The 18,747-nt window shown below is 40.8% G+C and overlaps 2 protein-coding genes across 3 annotated transcripts; one reads left to right on the forward strand and one right to left on the reverse strand.

The window, feature by feature from the left end:
- Window positions 1–4,030: 4,030 nt before the first annotated feature.
- Window positions 4,031–11,256, reverse strand: LOC106560838 (heterochromatin-stabilizing protein CFDP1). 2 transcript variants are annotated; one of them, XM_014124194.3, is made up of 6 exons: window positions 10,876–11,256; window positions 10,540–10,655; window positions 10,137–10,356; window positions 8,423–8,547; window positions 5,245–5,927; window positions 4,031–4,339 (listed from the first exon to the last, which is right to left on the reverse strand). In XM_014124194.3, exons 2-5 carry the CDS (start codon window positions 10,542–10,544, stop codon window positions 5,915–5,917), a joined length of 363 nt encoding a protein of 120 aa, XP_013979669.3. In that variant the 5' UTR covers window positions 10,545–10,655; window positions 10,876–11,256; the 3' UTR covers window positions 4,031–4,339; window positions 5,245–5,914. The 2 variants fall into 2 exon arrangements, with proteins under 2 accessions (XP_013979669.3, XP_082813351.1); XM_082957225.1 differs by having other exon boundaries at window positions 4,035–4,339; window positions 5,245–5,359; window positions 10,876–11,254.
- A 62-nt stretch (window positions 11,257–11,318) lies between these two features.
- LOC106560837 (transmembrane protein 170A) lies at window positions 11,319–18,358 on the forward strand. Its single transcript, XM_014124193.3, has 3 exons — window positions 11,319–11,779; window positions 15,826–15,996; window positions 16,148–18,358. The coding sequence occupies exons 1-3, from the start codon at window positions 11,665–11,667 to the stop codon at window positions 16,276–16,278; spliced, it is 417 nt and encodes a 138-aa protein (XP_013979668.1). The 5' UTR covers window positions 11,319–11,664; the 3' UTR covers window positions 16,279–18,358.
- Window positions 18,359–18,747: the final 389 nt, after the last annotated feature.

Below are 18,747 nucleotides of genomic sequence, written 5' to 3' on the forward strand. Positions count from 1 at the left end.
AATACTGTTTAAACAATTTTCTTGATTTTTTTTTATAAATCAAAATATTTGTAGGTACTTTTTAAGGAAATACCAGCAGTCAACTTGTGCAATACGTTAGGAGATAAAGCAGATTGCGTTCTTCATGACACCTGCCACATCATTTTTCATCATAAAGCTTACCGGTAGTCCCCAGTCATGTGGTGTTTGTTTACATGCACACAACGACGAGAGACCGCCTTGTGAGCTGCACGCACCAGGGGATCTAGTTACAGTATGGAATTCATAACTATATGTTTGCCAGCTAGAAATCTCATAACTATTAAGTTAACTGTCTAAAATGTTCTAAATGCTCTGCAGTTGTCCATTTGGTTTGCTAATTTATTGTCTATTTAGCTATCTAGCTAAGTGGCTAGCTTCTTCCAAAATCAAGCTGAGGTAGTCTAACAGCAGAGAAGCCCCTCCTGGTAGTGGCAGTCGGGGCCTTTTAAGATGAGCATGACCTTATTTCTATTACAGCATATCGGATGACTGTCTTTCATATTGAATTCAACCAGCTCAATGTAACATCAAGAGGATTAGGCTACTGCTTGATTCTAAAATTGTCCCTATACCCATCATAAGGTTGCGACAACAGGTGGAGAGAACATTTTTAGTAATCAAGGTGACAGACAGTGACACATTAAATACCGCCTTGCACACTCTTGCCTGCATCTAGCTGATCTAGGGCGTTATCATTAGTCCAACAGTTGCAAACAAGAGTTTCTATTGGACAAATTCAGGTATGTTTATCCCTGTTTCATTCCATTTGCTTCCGTTGAAGATTTTTTTCCCCAACAGAATTGGTGGAATGAATACGCCCCTGATCACCCGCAAACACAGTTCACTTCCATAGCAGCCACAAACAAACAGTATGATCACTTTGCTTGTTGTACCTCCTCTCACCTTTTCCCTTCGTTTGTGGACTTCAGGGCACAACACAGCAGCTTTCTGTGACCAGGCAAAAAAAACAAGCCAAACCTTCATACCATAACCGCTTCACACAGCCTACAACATTGTCACCATATTGGCTAATGTCATAGTCAACATAGCTACTAGAACTAACGCGTTAGTAAACCCGCTACAATGATGCAGTACAGAATACAGAAAGTAGTTTAGCAGTTACACCAGCTGGCCCCGGTGGCAATAAATGAATAAAACCAAAAGTTTACCTTGACGTGGAAGAGTTCCAGTGTTGAATAGCTATAGCCAGCTAGCTAACATAGCCTCTGTCTGTTTGAGCCGGGTGTTAGAGTGGGCTAAACTAGCTAGCTGCATTCGCTAGCTAAGCAAGTGAAATAATTTTTTTTTAAAATATATATATATATATATATATATATATATATATATATATATATATATATATATATAGCGCTCGCTCTCTCGCTGAGTCAACTACTCACATTTTATGCACTGCGGTGCTAGCTAGCTGTAGATTATGCATTCAGTACTAAATTCATTCTCGGATCCTTTGATTGCATGGACAACATGTTACAGTACAAAAAAAAAAAAATGCATGTAATTAAAATGAAATGTATGAAATGTATGCAATCACTACTGTAAGTCGCTCTGGATAAGAGCGTCTGCTAAATGACTAAAATGTAAAAATGTAAATGTAATGCTGCAAGAGCTCTGATAGGTTGAAGGACGTCCTCCGGAAGTTGTCATGATTACTGTGTAAGTCTACGGAAGGGGGTGAGAACCATGAGCCTCCTAGGTTGTGTATTGAAGTCAATGTACCCAGAGGAGGACAGAAACTAGCTGTCCTGTGGCTACACAATGGTGCCACCCCAAACTGTGCTGTTGAGGCTACTATAATTTTAATCAATTATTTGGTGACATGTGAATATATTTAGTATAGTTTTATCTAAAAAGGCTAACTTTTTTTAATGTTTCATATATTTTTTTTTAAATATATGAAATTCACTGAGGATGGCCCTCCCCTTCCTCATATGAGGAGCCTCCAATGCCTCCTGGATCAAGAGCCTTGCTGCACAATATTTGTTGTGTGTGTGCAGCAAAATGTGAGTAGCATTTTTTTTGTTACTTGTAAAACGTTATGAGCTGTCCTGCAAATAGTTTAGGTAAGAGACTGTATAAAATGATTGCAATATGCTTGTTAGCATTTAGTTAGCACTTTCTCTGGGATTTGACATGTACTTGTTAGCATTGCTAACCATCGGATTACAGAGGCTCAGGTGGGTTTGAAAATAGGACCCCTTGTGTTCAGTGCTGATATTACCAAATATCCTGGTATGGCACAAGGTCGGTATGAAGGTATGACAATTTGGATACCGCCAAAGCTGAGTGCACCACTATGATGCCTTATGCAACAACAGGCACCACAGAGCTCTGATTTTAACCATCTTTCCTTTATTGTGTTTATTTCATGTCTCAATACAGTTGTTTTGATAGTGCCTCCCTGGAACAGATCTATAAAGGAAGAAGGTGTGAGGATAGTAAAAGAGAAAAATAGATTGAGATGGGGTTGAGAGAGGGGAGAAGGGAGGGAGACAGAAAGTGAATGAAAATGCAGACAAGAGAGCAGTTTTTGGTGCGCAGTAATGGCAGTCAGAAGGCCAGGGCCACATTACAGCGCAGTAGGAGCTCATACAGACAGAGCTCAGACAGACAGAGCTCAGACAGACAGAGCTGAACGGTATGGCAGGGAAGCACGTGTTCATTTAAGAGAGGCTGAACTCAATGGAGATCACGTCTGGGGCCTGTCCTGCTGACTCAGGGCTTCCACTACACTGCTCACCTCCAATCACACGAGAGAGAGAGGGGCTTAACTCCAATCACACAGGACACAGGAGACAGAGAGAGTGAGATAGAGGTGGTGAGATGGGGTGTAGACAGGACAGGAAAGCCGAAGATGAAGAAAATAATGGAGGGACAAAGGGTGGGAAAATGCAGTCAACACTTTTCTGCCTCTTGTTTAAGGCGGGAAGCTAGTGGGTGTAACATGGGAAAAAGAGAGCACCATGGAACCTCCGTAACAGCACAGCATTCGCCACCCTTACGTAACTGCAACATTACCTCAACGTCCAGAGAGCCTTATGAGCTGATAAGAACAAAATTAAACAACATTGGCCCTGTCCATGCAGCAGGTTGTGATGTGGTTTTAAGGCAAGGTAATTAACTGAATGGGTCTGGTCTACAGGAATGATGAGGGAGGGCTGCTGACTGACTGACGGCTACTTCCTGTTGTCGTACTGTAGATAAGCCCACCCTCTCCTCCTCTACAACAGGAAATGGTTCTGGACACACTGTACATCCTGTAAGGAAAATATCACTTCCTGTCTGGACACAAGCCACCGGCTCAGAGGAAAGACGCGCTCGGCAAATTAAACACCATGGCAACAGAGGAAAGTATTGAAATGCAGGGGAGCGGGAGAGGAGAGCAGCTGGAGCTGTCATAGCTAGACAATGATACACACACATTACACACACACACACACACACAAAATAATATGCACAACACATGCACAGACACTATCCAAGCAGCCAAAAGTACACGATACACCAACGCATGATGCACCGCCTGCTGCTACAACAGACACACACATCCACTTCAAACTCCCAGCTCCTTCCCCTGACATCCAGTGCAAAGTGCAACTACTCCAAAATACTGTTGTCAAACAAACAAGCTTGAACGGAACATGAATTCACAACTTCACATACACTAAAACGCAGGGCTGGGTATTGCCAGGGACCTAACGATAATATATTATCACCATACTTAGGTGCCGATACGATATGTATTGCGATTTTCACGATACTATATGTTTTGCGATTCGATACTGTGGTTTTATGGCGATTTGATGTTCAAACATATTGCTCACATTTACATTACATTTACATTTAAGTCATTTAGCAGACGCTCTTATCCAGAGCGACTTACAAATTGGTGCATTCACCTTATGATATCCAGTGGAACAACCACTTTACAATAGTGCATCTAAATCTTTTAAGGGGGGGGGGGGGGGGGGGGGGGGGGGTTAGAAGGATTACTTTATCCTATCCTAGGTATTCCTTAAAGAGGTGGGGTTTCAGGTGTCTCCGGAAGGTGGTGATTGACTCCGCTGTCCTGGCGTCGTGAGGGAGCATGTTCCACCATTGGGGTGCCAGAGCAGCGAACAGTTTTGACTGGGCTGAGCGGGAACTGTGCTTCCTCAGAGGTAGGGGGGCCAGCAGGCCAGAGGTGGATGAACGCAGTGCCCTTGTTTGGGTGTAGGGCCTGATCAGAGCCTGAAGGTATGGAGGTGCCGTTCCCTTCACAGCTCCGTAGGCAATCACCATTGCTCACTATACATGTTTGCTGCAGAGAGACAAGAGAGCATGAGAAAATGAGTTTTCACCAGTCATGGAAAGAAAAGTGCTGAAAATATGTTGACTCACTATTTAAAAAGAAGATGCAGTCCAAGCTATAAGAGGAACAATACCAGAGTTTTGGCGCAGGTACAGCCGACTAACGCTTTCTAACTATACCATAAAAAAAAGGTACCTATAGCTTGTTCTCCATCTTGGAGTCAAAGTATTGATATAATATCATCCAAAATAATATTGCGATATGTAACTATATCGACTTCCCCCCCATCACTACTAAAATGCACTCTAACACTCTCCCTCTCACACAACCAGTTGTATCAGAGCAGTGTGAAAGGCGAGCAATAATCCCCTTCCCTGGTTTCTCGGTAGCAGAGAGAGCGGAATGACAGGATCAAAGGCTTTCTGTAAGAGCTGTCAGAAATCAATGGAGTGAAACCGGCAAGGATTATACCCTCATGTCCTAGACACATACACATGCCTTTCACAGACCATTCAAACATGGCTGTGGAAACACAATTGACACCACATTATGCAGTTAGCATTACTGTAAGTTAGATGGAATCTGCAGTAGGGAGAAACAGCGCCACCGGCCACCCCACCACCGTTACTATTATTTTTGTTGCCGAGCTGAGAGAAAAAAACTGCAGTACATATTGTGCTCTTCTATCGCGCGCAATGAAGTCCGAGGGGGAAAACAATGTTTGTTATTTGCAGTAACTTCTTCATTGTTGTAATATCGCAACCAGACGTGGTTGTTTCACCATTAAGGTGTTCCTATACAAATGAAAGTGCTAATTCAGGAAAAACAGCAGTGATATTTAACCTCTCTACAAGTCAAATATTAAGAGACAGAGGTGGGTGTCTGGGTGATGTAGTGACTAGGTGGGGATGTACCTCGGTCCAGGGGCAAGGGAGGAGGGCTCAAATCTTCTGGGTACAGTCTGTACATATGGTGTCTCCTCCTTGGCCTTCAGAAAGCTCTTGGCCTCCTTGGAGTCAGCATCAACCTCTTTGGATACACAGGAGACCGAAAAAGACAGACAGATACTTAAACCCAGGACTGTATTAGTGGCAGTCTAACGAACATAAGTAAATATCATCAAGTTACGTAACTCTGTACATTTCTCAAGAAAAGGACACACACACACACACATAGACAAGAAGCCATGGGTTGGCTGGCATTTAAACAAATTCCCACCCTCCTATAATTTTCTCTCTCACACACACACACTCACATAAAAACATCCGTTTTTCCAAAAAACAGCACAGCTGATGTTTCATAAACCCCTTAGGCTGGTCACTGTTTACAAGCCAATGCTTTTGGTTGAGTCCCTCGCTGGTAGTACAAGAATCCCCTCCCACACTGTATAACACACACTCACAAACACACACACACACACGAATCAACATTCTGTAAAATCTGACAATACTTTCCCTCCATCTCCTGCCAAGTGGTAATTTTTTATTCAAGGCTATGCCTCTGCCTCTCACTCTTCTGTTTCTTCTCCCTTTCCTCCTTAAACCCTGCACTTGCTTCTAGCACCCCATCTAAACAACCATGTGGTCACTTAGGGCCCCTGGGAAAAAAAAAAGATATATTATTTTTTAATTGGAACTCAGTCGGGGACTCAACTTACTATTATGAGTAAGAATAGAAAAACACACCAGGTGCAGGGGGTGGGAACGTTGTGGTGATTTCCATTTGGAGTGAAGAAATAACAACAACTGACAGCTGTCAGTGTAGCTAGCTAGCAATGCTAATGTTATCTAGCTAGCTAATGTTATCTGTTATTGCTACACCGTATTCAAAAGATTAGCCAGCTGGCTATGCAATAGCAGGTTCTTGAGCTGGATTTGTCATAAGCATTTAGGGAAAACTCTGCCACAGATGGATAGAGGCAACCAGTATCTTTGAATTTGCCATCTATTTTTATCTCAAGTTTTGGCATGTTCCATAAATTGCGGCCGCGAGTCCGCCATAGAAATAAAAATAATAAGATGAAGCACCGGTAATATGGATAGCCTAACCATTGAACGATTTGGACTACAGATACATTTTTCTACATTGTAATTATAGGGTGCAAAATTTGGTAGGCTGCTTACAGGCTATTTTGCTGCGCTACAGCAATGCCAAATAAGTCCATGCTCATGCCATGGTTCTCATAGCTAGAAAAAGTGAAATGGCAATGACTTTCCTCATGATGCACGCCGCAAATTATATGTAACACCATCAGTGCATCGGACACGAAACAAAACACCAAAACAAATGTAGAAAATAGATAAACAAGTTTGTGGAATTTTCTTTTGCGGGTACCTTTTCATTATAAAACAGGCACTTGTGATTTCTAGCTACACCAATCAAAGCAGTAGAGCATGGTCAAAACCCATGCATATTTGGGCAACGGGGAGCGGGCTTCCAAAATGCAATCATATCACACGCAATTTTACCATTTACAGACCAGTTTACCCAATGGATTATGATAATTTGCTGGTAAAAAAGTGGAGGTGCAAAAACATAAGTTTCCACCCTGTATTTTAGAATTTCAGGAAATGTACTGTAAAACTGCACATTTTATCTCTCTGCCCAATGACAAAATTATAGAATTGAATTAAATGTGTTATAAAAAAATGCTAAATTCTCTCTCCACCCATTGCAAAATGTGTAGAATTAAAGGAAAGTTACTCTGCGTCAAGAGAGGGGCCACAAATGTTTTGCCGCGAGGTGGGGGGCCCCCCAACCAAATCTCGCTTAGGGCCCCCAAAAGGCTAACGCCGACCCTGAGTGTAGTGGATGATACAGCATCTGAATCCCTCAACAGACACTGCACTCCATCAGATATAATAGACAGTCCTCTCTTTTCAAATTGGACATAATGACAGGGATAGGATGTGCCCATACACCACTGTGGAGGAGAAGAGTCCAATATTAAGGTCAACCAGTACATCCCTCTGGGAATACATTCCTTAAGGGGATTGAATCCATTAGGGTCTGGGTTATAGCTGCCTGTGTGCAATGGTAATCATATGTTGCAATAATTAGGGCTTTCAGAGAAAATAAACAAAGTCCTTCATATTATATAGATAATACTACTGGTGAGACCCCGATTAAGTAAAAACACTTTCCCAGCACATTATTTGGCCTGTAAACTGACATTTGGTGTTGTAACTCATAAATCAAAATGCTACAGTATGCTGTGGAATTCAGACACTTTCTCAGGAACAATGTCAAGGTTTCAACTGTTAGGTTGCACTGCCATCAGGTGGTCAAAGAGTGTACATCTACCGGTATATGCATAGACTCCTGTCTCAGCCTCCAGTATTTATGCTGCAATATTTTATGTCGGGGGGCTAGGGTCAGTCTGTTATATCTGGAGTATTTCTCCTGTCTTATCCGGTGTCCTGTGTTAATTTAAGTATGCTCTCTCTCTCTCCCCCGCTCTCCCTCCCTCCTCTCGGGAGACCTGAGCTCTAGGACCATGCCTCAGGACTTCCTGGTCTGATGAATACTTGCTGTCCTCAGTCCACCTGGTTGTGCTGCTGCTCCAGTTTAAACTGTTCTGCCTGCGGCTATGGAACCCTGACCTGTTCACCGAACGTGTTACCTTGTCCCAGACCTGCTGTTTTCAACTCTCTAGAGACAGCAGGTGCGGTAGAGATACTCTGAATGATCGGCTATGAAAAGCCAAATGACATTTACTCCTGAGGTGCTGACCTGTTGCACCCTCTACAACCACTGTGATTATTATTATTATTATTATTATTATTATTATTTGACCCTGCTGGTCATCTATGAACATTTGAACATCTTGGCTATGTTCTGTTATAATCTCCACCCGGCACAGCCAGAAGAGGACTGGCCACCCCTCATACCCTGGTTCCTCTCTAGGTTTCTTCCTAGGTTCTGGCCTTTCTAGGGAGTTTTTCCTAGCCACCGTGCTTCTACACCTGCATTGCTTGCTGTTTGGGGTTTTAGGCTGGGTTTTTGTACAGCACTTTGTGACATCAGCTGATGTAAGAAGGGCTATATAAATACATTTGATTGATTGATTGTCCACCAGTGGTCTAAACTTACCAGACCTCTTCCCCAGCAAAGTCAAACACCTTAGTGATGGTGACTAAAGAGGGCTCTTTAGGCTCTGGTTGTTGAGGTTCTGATGGAGCCGAAATGGGCTTCTTCGGACTGTCTGTGGGTGCAGCCTGGTGGAGATAATAAAACAAAACAGGCGTTAAACATCAGAGTAGTGTTCCAAAAACTGAAAACTTGATTCCAATTGTCATGACGTTGGCCTCTTTTGGTACAGGGAGGACAGTTGACCCCCCCCCCTCCCGTTTGCACCACCACCCAACCTACCTTCCCCCAATCCACCCTGTGTGTAAAGGGTCGTAAAAACTCTACAATTCCAGGAGAGTCTCTGGCCACATGGCCCATAGAGAGACACAGGAAATTCTTCCAACTCATAGAATTGGAGAGCCAAGCGACATTTTGTGTTCTGGAGAAGGTATGGAAGATTGGTGAAGAATCCAGCTACGAACTGATCCGCTTGGTACAATTTTGTGATACTCAGAAGAGACAATATAGCCATATTACCATAAAACTGTTTATATAATAGCATCATAATGGTTGTATAGAATGTATTAATAAGGATAAAGCTTTTGTTAGACATTGAGATGCTATGTACTGATGTAATGTGATAGAATTGTATTTCTGTAACCAAATCTAACTCAGTCATAGGCACGCCCCCAGGGACCCATACAGGACCAGGCGTCATTTGACAAGCTGTTCTATGGGCACTATAAAACACCCCTTGATTTACATTTCCCTAGACCAGGCCTACACTCCGTTGGCTAATAGGTTTTACCTTCCAATTCCTCTACTGAAAGTGAACCATACCACGTGGTTAACTTTTAGACTATTGATACTGACAGAATAAGAACAAGTCTTTGATATTAATTATTAGTCTGCAGCTAAGTAAATTATATCATTGAACGCGAAGACCAACGAAACAACCATTCGATGACGACATTAATGAATGTCGCTTTGAAAGATCCATTCTAACCGAGAGAGAGACTCTCCATCAGAACTACTCTCCAACAAGAATCAGAACGACACACTGAGCGTAAATATATATTGATTGCAATTGTTCCCGAATGAGTGAGCCTTCAATTGTCAATTGTTAATATTAATGAACTCTGTGTGCCACAGCTGACCTTTTATGATCCATTGTTCAACAGGCCGACCTGCCTGTTTAGCCCACAAGGGCACATTCCTCTACCAATCCTCTGTGACGATAGTTGCTGTTTGTATGTTTTTCTGTTAATTACTTAGTGTAGTAAATAAATGATTTTAAGACAATTGATGTATGGATGATTTTAGTAAAGACTGGGTTCGTGCAGATACAACAATTTACGACGTTTGGAATGAGACTGGACTAGAGGTAAAATACACCATTGAAACTAGAAGATAATCGGCCTATACTATAATAGAATAGAATATTATAGTACAGGAAAGTTATATTAGGAAAATTATAGCTTTGTAATCTGAATATTCTCCTTGGTGCCCCGATCTCCTAGTTAATTACAATTAAACGATTAATCAGTTTAATCGCGTGATAATAATTACAGGGAGCTAATTGATAAACATATCTTCCGTTTAATGGTACCCCCAAAGACACGACACAATGCAAAACATGTGCACAACCACCAAACTGTAACAGGAACCCAGGTTCCAACTATCATATGCCTGGTGTATCTCTACAGGCCAGGAGTTGTTATATTTGGTACAATACCTGCTGTTTAGTAGTAGCCTGCGGTGGCTTGGATTTGTGACCAACATCACTCAGAAAACTGGCCCACAAATCATCTGCCTTCTTCTTTTTCTCTTCATCCTCCTCCTTCTTGGGCCTGGGAGTAGAAAACTCTCTCTCCTCCCCCTGCTCTACTTTCTGATCCTCCACACTGCCATCATGCAGTGTCTCCTCTAACTTCAGTCCTCCTTTCTTTCTTTTCCTATGAGGATTGACAAAGAGTGCAGTAGGAAAATAATGTACAAATATAGTAGTGCATTGTCATCCACCAATTCCAGCAGACTAACAACATGGACTTTACAAGAAAAACGGAGCAAAACAAAGCAATCACTGCACACCAATGTTCTAAAAACTGAGCCAAACAGAAAAGTGTTGAATCACTCACCTCATACTAATGTGTTGGCCTTTCTTCTTTTTCTTCTTGGTGACATGATCAGACTGTTGGCCACGCTGGTCTTCCCCTTCCAGACCATCCTCTTTCACACATTCATGTCATCTTCACTAAGGTTGTCATCCGTCATTCAATCACACAACAACCATGATTAGAAAACTTGAATTGAATGACAAATACAGTAGCTTTCATCAAGCAACATACATGAAGAATATGACACCTACAGTGAATAACTACTGTATAAAGTGGTTATGATTTTCTGTCACGTGTAATAAAATATATTGTCAACTCTAGCATTGCATGTCTATCTGCTTATGGAAGTAACCTTACCAGATGTGACATAGTCTTGATCTGCATTTGAAGAATAGCCATCGGAATCATAATCTGAATAATTCATAATTTCCCCTCCAGAAAGAGCCTACAAGTTCTACCAATAGTAACACAGCAGGGAATGTTTGGATAGTTGGCTAGATAGCTGTCTCCAGTAACGTCAGCAATTTACAAAGGCAAAGCACCGGTTGTCTGACAAACCCTGGCTGTAGCTAGTATCACGCGGTTACAAAATAACTGAGAAAGCTATCAACTGTTTCTAGATGTATAGCGTATTATACCTACAACTAAATTAACGAACCAAGACTTAACAAGGTTCTACACTGTGAAAACGTGTGGCTTTGGTGACTAGCTACAGAAAGGAGCTCAATGAGTAATTATTTGGTAGCTGTTGACTTCCTGTTTTACTACGGCAAGTCCACAGGATCAACAAATCGTTAAGAACGACGGGCTTATAGCATATTTGTTGTTGGAAATTAAATACCGGTTTCTTTATCGATTGCATTATTATATTTTGACATGTCAATGCTCTTTGTAAAGTATGTTCAAGAAGCTAGCTAGCGTATTACGATTGAGAAATCATTTGTGTAGCTCTTTGAATATGTTAACGGCGTGACGTCAAACCAAGTCGTGTTGACATCAAGCTACATGAGCTAGCTAACATATATATTCAGGAAGATCAACCAACCAACCCTTGTGGACTTGCTAGATCCAACATTAATGTTCTCATGGTGTTATTCGGATATTCGTGGTCTCTCACACTTGCTCGTGGTGTCCTGTGCATAAGACATGCATAACGGATATAACGAGATTGGGTTTGTTCAGCAAATTCTTAGCTTGAATTTGGTCCCAAGGAAAAATGGCACCAATCGAGGCAACGACACATCGCTTAGCGACTTCTCAGGTGAGATTCAATCTAGCTATAGCCTCACAGTCGAACAGTTTTCGCTGTAAACCTAAAGTGAATGTTTCGTTAACCGATTTAAAGGAGCTAACTAGTAAGCAATTTAAATTAACATAGCTAACGTTAGTTTATGTGAACGTTAATATACAAGTACACTAAGTAGCTAATCTTGTGTTAGCTGGCAATAACAACAATAATAGCTATTGTACAAGCGGACAGCTTTAAATTGCCCCTAACGTTAATCCATATATTAGTCACCAATGCAGTGGTCTTTTTTAGAGAAAGTGCCATGTGTTTGTGAGAAATATTATTCTCCAGACTACTGTGTGTGAGATATGTGTATATAATGTGTAATCTTTAGCAGTTTATATTATTTCGCTGGGTTATGTAGGGGTCAGTTTTACATTATGAATGCGAAACATGGGTACTGGGTAGGTAGTATTGAATTCAGAAGACGTGTCAGAGACAACAGGCATGTGTGTAATGTCTGTGTAACCCAGCATTTCCCAAACTCGGTGAACGTTTTAGTTTTTGCCCTAACACTGAGTTTGAGTTGATTTATTCTTGCTTACAGATAAAACTTAAGAAATGCAGAATTTACATTACTAATAATTGCAAAACACTAATTTAAAATGCATAATACGTGACATACATCTTAGCTCTTACTTTCTTAAAACCGCATTGTTGGTTAAGGGCTTCTAAGTAAGCGTTTCACTGTAAGGTCTACTACACCTGTTGTAATCAGCGCATGTGATAAATAGAATATTGAACAATTGAAAACATTAAAGGAAATGTTTCATGATGAACATTTCAAATATTAAAATGTGATTTAAAAAAAAGTATTACTTTTGTTTGTAATTTTTGGGAGAACCATTTAAGAGCTAGAGTTATTATACAGTCTGATAGCAACTGATTCAAAAGATCAAAGCTTGGTGATTCGTTTATTATTTGAATCAGCTGTATAGTGCTAGGGCAAAAACAGAAAACGTGCACCGAGTTTGGGAAACCCTGGTGTAACCTCTGGGCAATTCCTTGGTAACAGAATGACGCTGAGACTCCGAAGTTTCACTTTAAAATGCACGCCAAACAAAAACGATACAACGCAATGCACAAGGACTAGCTAGATTACTTTTAACAGTTAACACAGGAAATAAAATAACACATTTAGCTTACTTGAAGAACAGTCAAGATGCAACATTTTGTAACAGAATGATGATAAAATCTCTCTGTTTATGTGACCATGTTTTCCAGAAATTCAGAGTAGACTTAACAGTTAAGATTCAAAATTCTGCAGAAAGAATGAATGGAGTGTCAGCTATGACACCTTGAGTTGAAAAACAACAACAGAATGACATCATGGATACCTGATCAGTACTAAAGAAATGCATAATTATGGATATGAATGTCATTCTCTTCACGGTGATGTATCCTGAATAGGTACACAAAGGTAGAAATATGCAATATCATGCATATTTGGGTATTATTCTACAAACTGGCTATTTTAATGAGCTCTTTCCCTGAACAAGAACACATTTGGTCTGGACTGGACCAAATCTGTATCAATCATAGACTTCTGAGTTTCACAAGTTTGGACATCATAGCAGAGCACAGTAGAATTCAGTACAGGTGAAAGGGGAATACCTAGTCAGTTGTACAACGGAATGTATTGAATTGAAATGTGTCTCCGCATTTAACCCAACCCCTCTGAATCAGAGCACAGTATAGTTTAGTAGAGTATAGTTCAGTACTGTAGAGTATTATACTGTACTCTAGTTTGCTCTACTGTACTGAACTCTACTCACTGTAGTACTGAACTATACTCCACTTTTCTTACTGTACTGAACTGTGCTGTCCAAACTTCTGAAACTAGACGTCTGTGATTGGTTTGGATTTAGTCCGAAATCAAGGCCATTCCGAACCTGACCAAAAATCAACGTTGAAAACAAGGCCAGGGCGGACTGACCAAATTTAAATTACTTTTCAATGTCCAGGGACGTCCTGTGTTGGTTGGTGGTCAGTGGGTGAGGATGCTAGTTACAGTAAATGGGAAGAGAGCAGTGAAATTAACTGGAGAGAGAGGAAGGGGTTGCCCAGACTGTTTTCACACTCTTGGTTTTACCACAACACAACAGAAAAAAGCGGTATGCTAGTGGAAGGGAAGACCGTAACAGGTGACCCAACTGTGGTTTGTGACTACTATGATTTCCCATTGTAGACAATTCTATTGCAGTAATTCTGTTATATATTTTCCCCTCATTCTGTTACTGATTTGGTAACAGAATGATGCATTTTAATTAGGCCTACATAATAATTCATTAACAAAATTGTCATCAGTAGAAACACGATAACTAATTGGTAGGTCTACTATTACTTTTACTATCCTCCCTCCTCATGAGGGAGAGAAATGAGAAAATATCTTAGATACAGTTCTGTGAAAGTGTTTGCCCCCTTTCTAATTTTGTTTACCTTGGCGTATTTTTTTTTTATACTGAATTATCAGATCTTCAACCAAAACCTTATATTAGATAAAGAAAATCTGAGTTTACAAATAACAAAACAAATACCAACGGTCAAGCATGGTGGTGTGATGGTTTGGGGATGCTTTGCTGCCTCAGGACCTGGAATTCAAATTTCAAATCAAATTTATTTTTATATAGCCCTTCGTACATCAGCTGATATTCTCAAAGTGCTGTACAGAAACCCAGCCTAAAACCCCAAACAGCAAGCAAAGCATGTGAAAGAAGCACGGTGGCTAGGAAAAACTCCCTAGGAAAAACTCCCTAGAAAGGCCAAAAACCTAGGAAGAAACCTAGAGAGGAACCAGGCTATGAGGGGTGGCCAGTCCTCTTCTGGCTGTGCAGGGTGGATATTAAAACAGAACATGGTCAAAATGTTAAAATGTTAAAATGTTCATAAATGACCAGCATGGTCAAATAATAATAATCATAGTAGTTGTCGAGGGTGCAACAAGCACGTCCGGTGAACAGGTCAGGGTTCCATAGCCGCAGGCAGAACAGTTGAAACTGGAGCAGCAGCACGGCCAGGTGGACTGGGGACAGCAAGGAGTCATCATACCAGGTAGTCCTGAGGCATGGTCCTAGGGCTCAGGTCCTCCGAGAGAAAGACAGAAAGAGAGAAAGAGAGAATTAGAGAGAGCATATTTAAATACACACAGGACACCGGATAAGACAAGAGAAATACTCCAGATGTAACAGACTGACCCTAGCCCCCCGACATCTGATCTGTATCAGAGGATTCTACAGGAGAATGTCAGGCCACAGCTGGGTCATAAAGCACGACAATGATCCAAAACACACAATCAAGTCTACATGAAAATGGTTATACATGTTTTGTTATTTGTAAACTCAGGATCCCTTTTTTAGGTTTTGGTTTAAGATCTGATAATATTCAGTGTCAAAAATTGAGAGAATCAGAAAGGGGGCAAAAACTTTTTTGCAGCACTGTATGTGTTTTTGGTAACAGAATTACAGGACACTAGGCAATATTTTTTTGAACTTACGAAGGCAATTAATTTCTCCAAAACGAAATATAAATGTTGATATTAGGCAGGGGTCTTTACTTCAACATTGTGTTTTGATATATTTCTAAGACTTTTTCTGGTTGCTGTTTTTTAAGACCCCTTTTCCATTTGTTTGACCAGAAATCAAAGCCTTTGCTTATTCCTAACTTTAGGATGGAAATTGGTTGGAGAAATGTATATATGCCTTAATAAAAAAAAATGTACTCTTGGCTTTCATTTCACATGCTCCTATGAACTTCACCTGTTGGTGCTCATGGGTCCTTTTACATGGAATAGCTCTATTATATCATGATGCGCTTGCATTTTTTAAAATTTTAGTAATTTAGCAGACGCTCATATCCAGAGCAACTTACAGCAGTAGTTAGGGTTAAGTACCTTGCTCAAGGGCACATCGGCAGATTTTCCCCCTAGCCGGCTTGGATTCAAACCAATGCCCTTAACCGCTAGGCTACCTGCCTACACTTACTTCCTTCAGTTGCCTAACTCCCTCTGCTCTTTCTCTCAGAGATGTGGTATGGAGTCTTCTTGTGGGCTGCTGTCTCTTCACTGGTGTTCCACCTCCCCGCTGCTCTCCTGGCCCTCGCCACCCTGCGACAACACAAGATGGCCCGCTTCATGCCCATCGCCATCCTACTGATGGGCATCGTGGGCCTTGTGTGTGGTGGAGTCCTCACCAGTGAGTTATTCACCTCATCTTCTGATAAGCTATAAACATGATCTATTATTGTACACAGACATCACTACTCATCAACTCAGTGCTCAAAGCCATGATGTTCAAATTATTTTATACATTGCTAAAAACAAAACAAAAATATTTGTGCTTATAGGTGCTGCCATAGCTGGGGTGTACAAAGCAGCAGGGAAGAGGATGATCTCCTTGGAGGCCTTGGTGTTTGGAGTGGGCCAGTCCTTCTGTGTCCTCATCATATCCTTCCTCAGAGTCCTAGCTACACTCTAGCACTGGGACACAGGAACTCAAGAAGGGAGTGAGGGAGGAAGAACATGCAATCCGCAGGACGGCATATGCAAGAGACAGCTGTTCCTTCAGAGGCCTTATTTTCTATAACCGTTACCGGATGACTCTTTGTTTGATACATGATTATTTTCCAAAGTGGTATATTTCAGGGCTAACCAGAGGCTCTGTCTTCTTCATTCTTTGTTAGTTTTCATTCAGATTGTTATGTGTGTGTGGCTGTGGCACTATATTCTGAACTAGCCTTCTCATTTTGTGAGTTGTATGTGTATCATACACATGGCTGAGAATGAAACATTCCAGAATAATTGCACTCTACAATTTGGTTGAGTAAATTCTAAGTTTTACTGTTCAACGGCCTGTAAAAGACTAACCTATACATGTCTGAGCCTGCATGCCTTTAGAGAAACACTAAAGGAGAACATGCTCTGCTCCTCCCCAAATCATTCAGCTTACTACAATGTCTTGACTGTGAGGTGTAATATCTTTACAATGAGGCACAGTGCTCGATGATATGACATTGGTATTGACATTTTAAGTCGGACATAGCTACAACTTTAAGCTTTGTTATTTCCACGTGTTTTCTAGCATTAGAGGTTTTCCATACTTTAACATTCCTACTTGGGGTGTGTAAAAAAAGTTTGTACATAATATTTAAGCCCATTCCAGTTTTCTGTAAGCATAGAGGCATTCTGTATATTGCTGAGAACCATAGGGCCCTAAACTCAACTCTCGACCTCGAAGCCAGTTCCTCTGCGTTATTTTTTTCATTGTTCCCTTCTAATCAAGGACGGATTTAGACCTGGGACATCAGGAGGGTGCAATGAATTGTCAGGTAGAACAGAACACCATTGGGCTCCGGACTTCGTAGGGTAAGAGTTGAATACCACTGCCATAAGGAATGGAGTTGATTCATCTGTTTTATTCTCTAAATATTTGTCCATATTGTTAGGGTATTTTCAGATGGTTAAGTCCAGTGTGTATGCAACATACTTCTTTCTGAGTGAAGTCTTAACACAAAACAGTAGCAGACTGCACTTGGTTATCTGGCGTCAACACGCTTATAGAATTGTATATCTCTTTCAAGAACCTTTGCAGCATTGCTCAGTTTTTGTTAATTTTATATTGGCCTTGGTGTTAATGGTGAACAGTATAATATGTTACTTTGGCATTGATTATGCTAAAGGAAGAAGAGGCAACCTCACTCTAAACCATGAATGTGAATCTAATTTCCTTAAAATCCCTTGTGGAATTTCTTAAACCTTTACCAAAGAGAACCGAATACAAAATGTACAACTGATTTAGTTTGAACTGAAAGCCCCCATGTCCCAAAATCCTACTTTAAGGATTTTGACAGTGTATCTTGAGTATAAATCTGGAGTCGTAAGTCAAATTTAGCAAGAAAAAAATCAGATACCATCATAGGAAAGCACAACTTTGCAGAGATCTCTATTACATGCCAAGAGTAGCAAAGACTAGCGAAATCAAGCATTAATTACAGTTAAACTAAAATGTTTTTTTTATTATTCAGCACCGCTGCATGCAGATTGTCCAAAACTATCAGCAGATTAGTGACCTCAGTGTAGTGGTCATTATAAGTGCAGTAATAATACAAGGGGTGGATTGAGAGCAGACAGGTTATAGGAATAAATTAGGATATTGAGGTTGGCTTGGCGATAACACTATTGGGTTATGAATCATTATTGTAATGTAGACATTTGTGGTGATTAAAGTTAACAGCAGCCCAGAGCTAGTCTACTTTCTGGCAGTGATATCATGAGGGGTGACATGTTGAAAGCCATGCTCTGCTTATCTAAACCTTGGACACCTCAATTCCACAGAGTTTATTTTTCTAAAGTTCTTTAACTTTCCTCATTGTAGCATGACTGCACACTACTGTTTGTTAGAGCTAGTTGGTTTGTCTCGATTTCCATTAAGTTAATGCTCTTTATTTACCATGTGATTTGAATCCATGGATTGATTTTGTTTTTACAAGGTTGATTTTTACAGTAAATTAAGTGCCAATTGTTAATATTGTCATGTAATAAAAAAACGTTTACATTAATCATTTGAGTAGTGTATTGATTTACACCAGACTGATTTCAACTCATTTTGACAATACTGCATGACACCAGAGTATAGACTGATTATTTATCTTTCTGCCCCTCCATACACACACAGATGGCACTCCTGTGCCTTTACTGCCTCCACTAGCCAACTCCCAGCAGCGGCATGGCTCAGTGGCGGACGGAGGGAGTAATGTGGCGTTACCAAGGAGAAACTACACACAGATGACTCATCATGAGGGGGCCACTATCCAGGCTGCACTCCATGAGACAGCCTGGTGCTTTATATGATCATCACTGAGATAATGTTTCATGTTTTCCATGCACTTCAGGCAAAACACTGCTGAATATTTGATAAATGAATTAACCCAGGTTTTGTAGCTTTGTG

This window comes from Salmo salar, chromosome 10, assembly GCF_965601325.2.
Source record: "Salmo salar chromosome 10, fSalSal1, whole genome shotgun sequence".
NCBI lineage: Eukaryota > Metazoa > Chordata > Actinopteri > Salmoniformes > Salmonidae > Salmo > Salmo salar.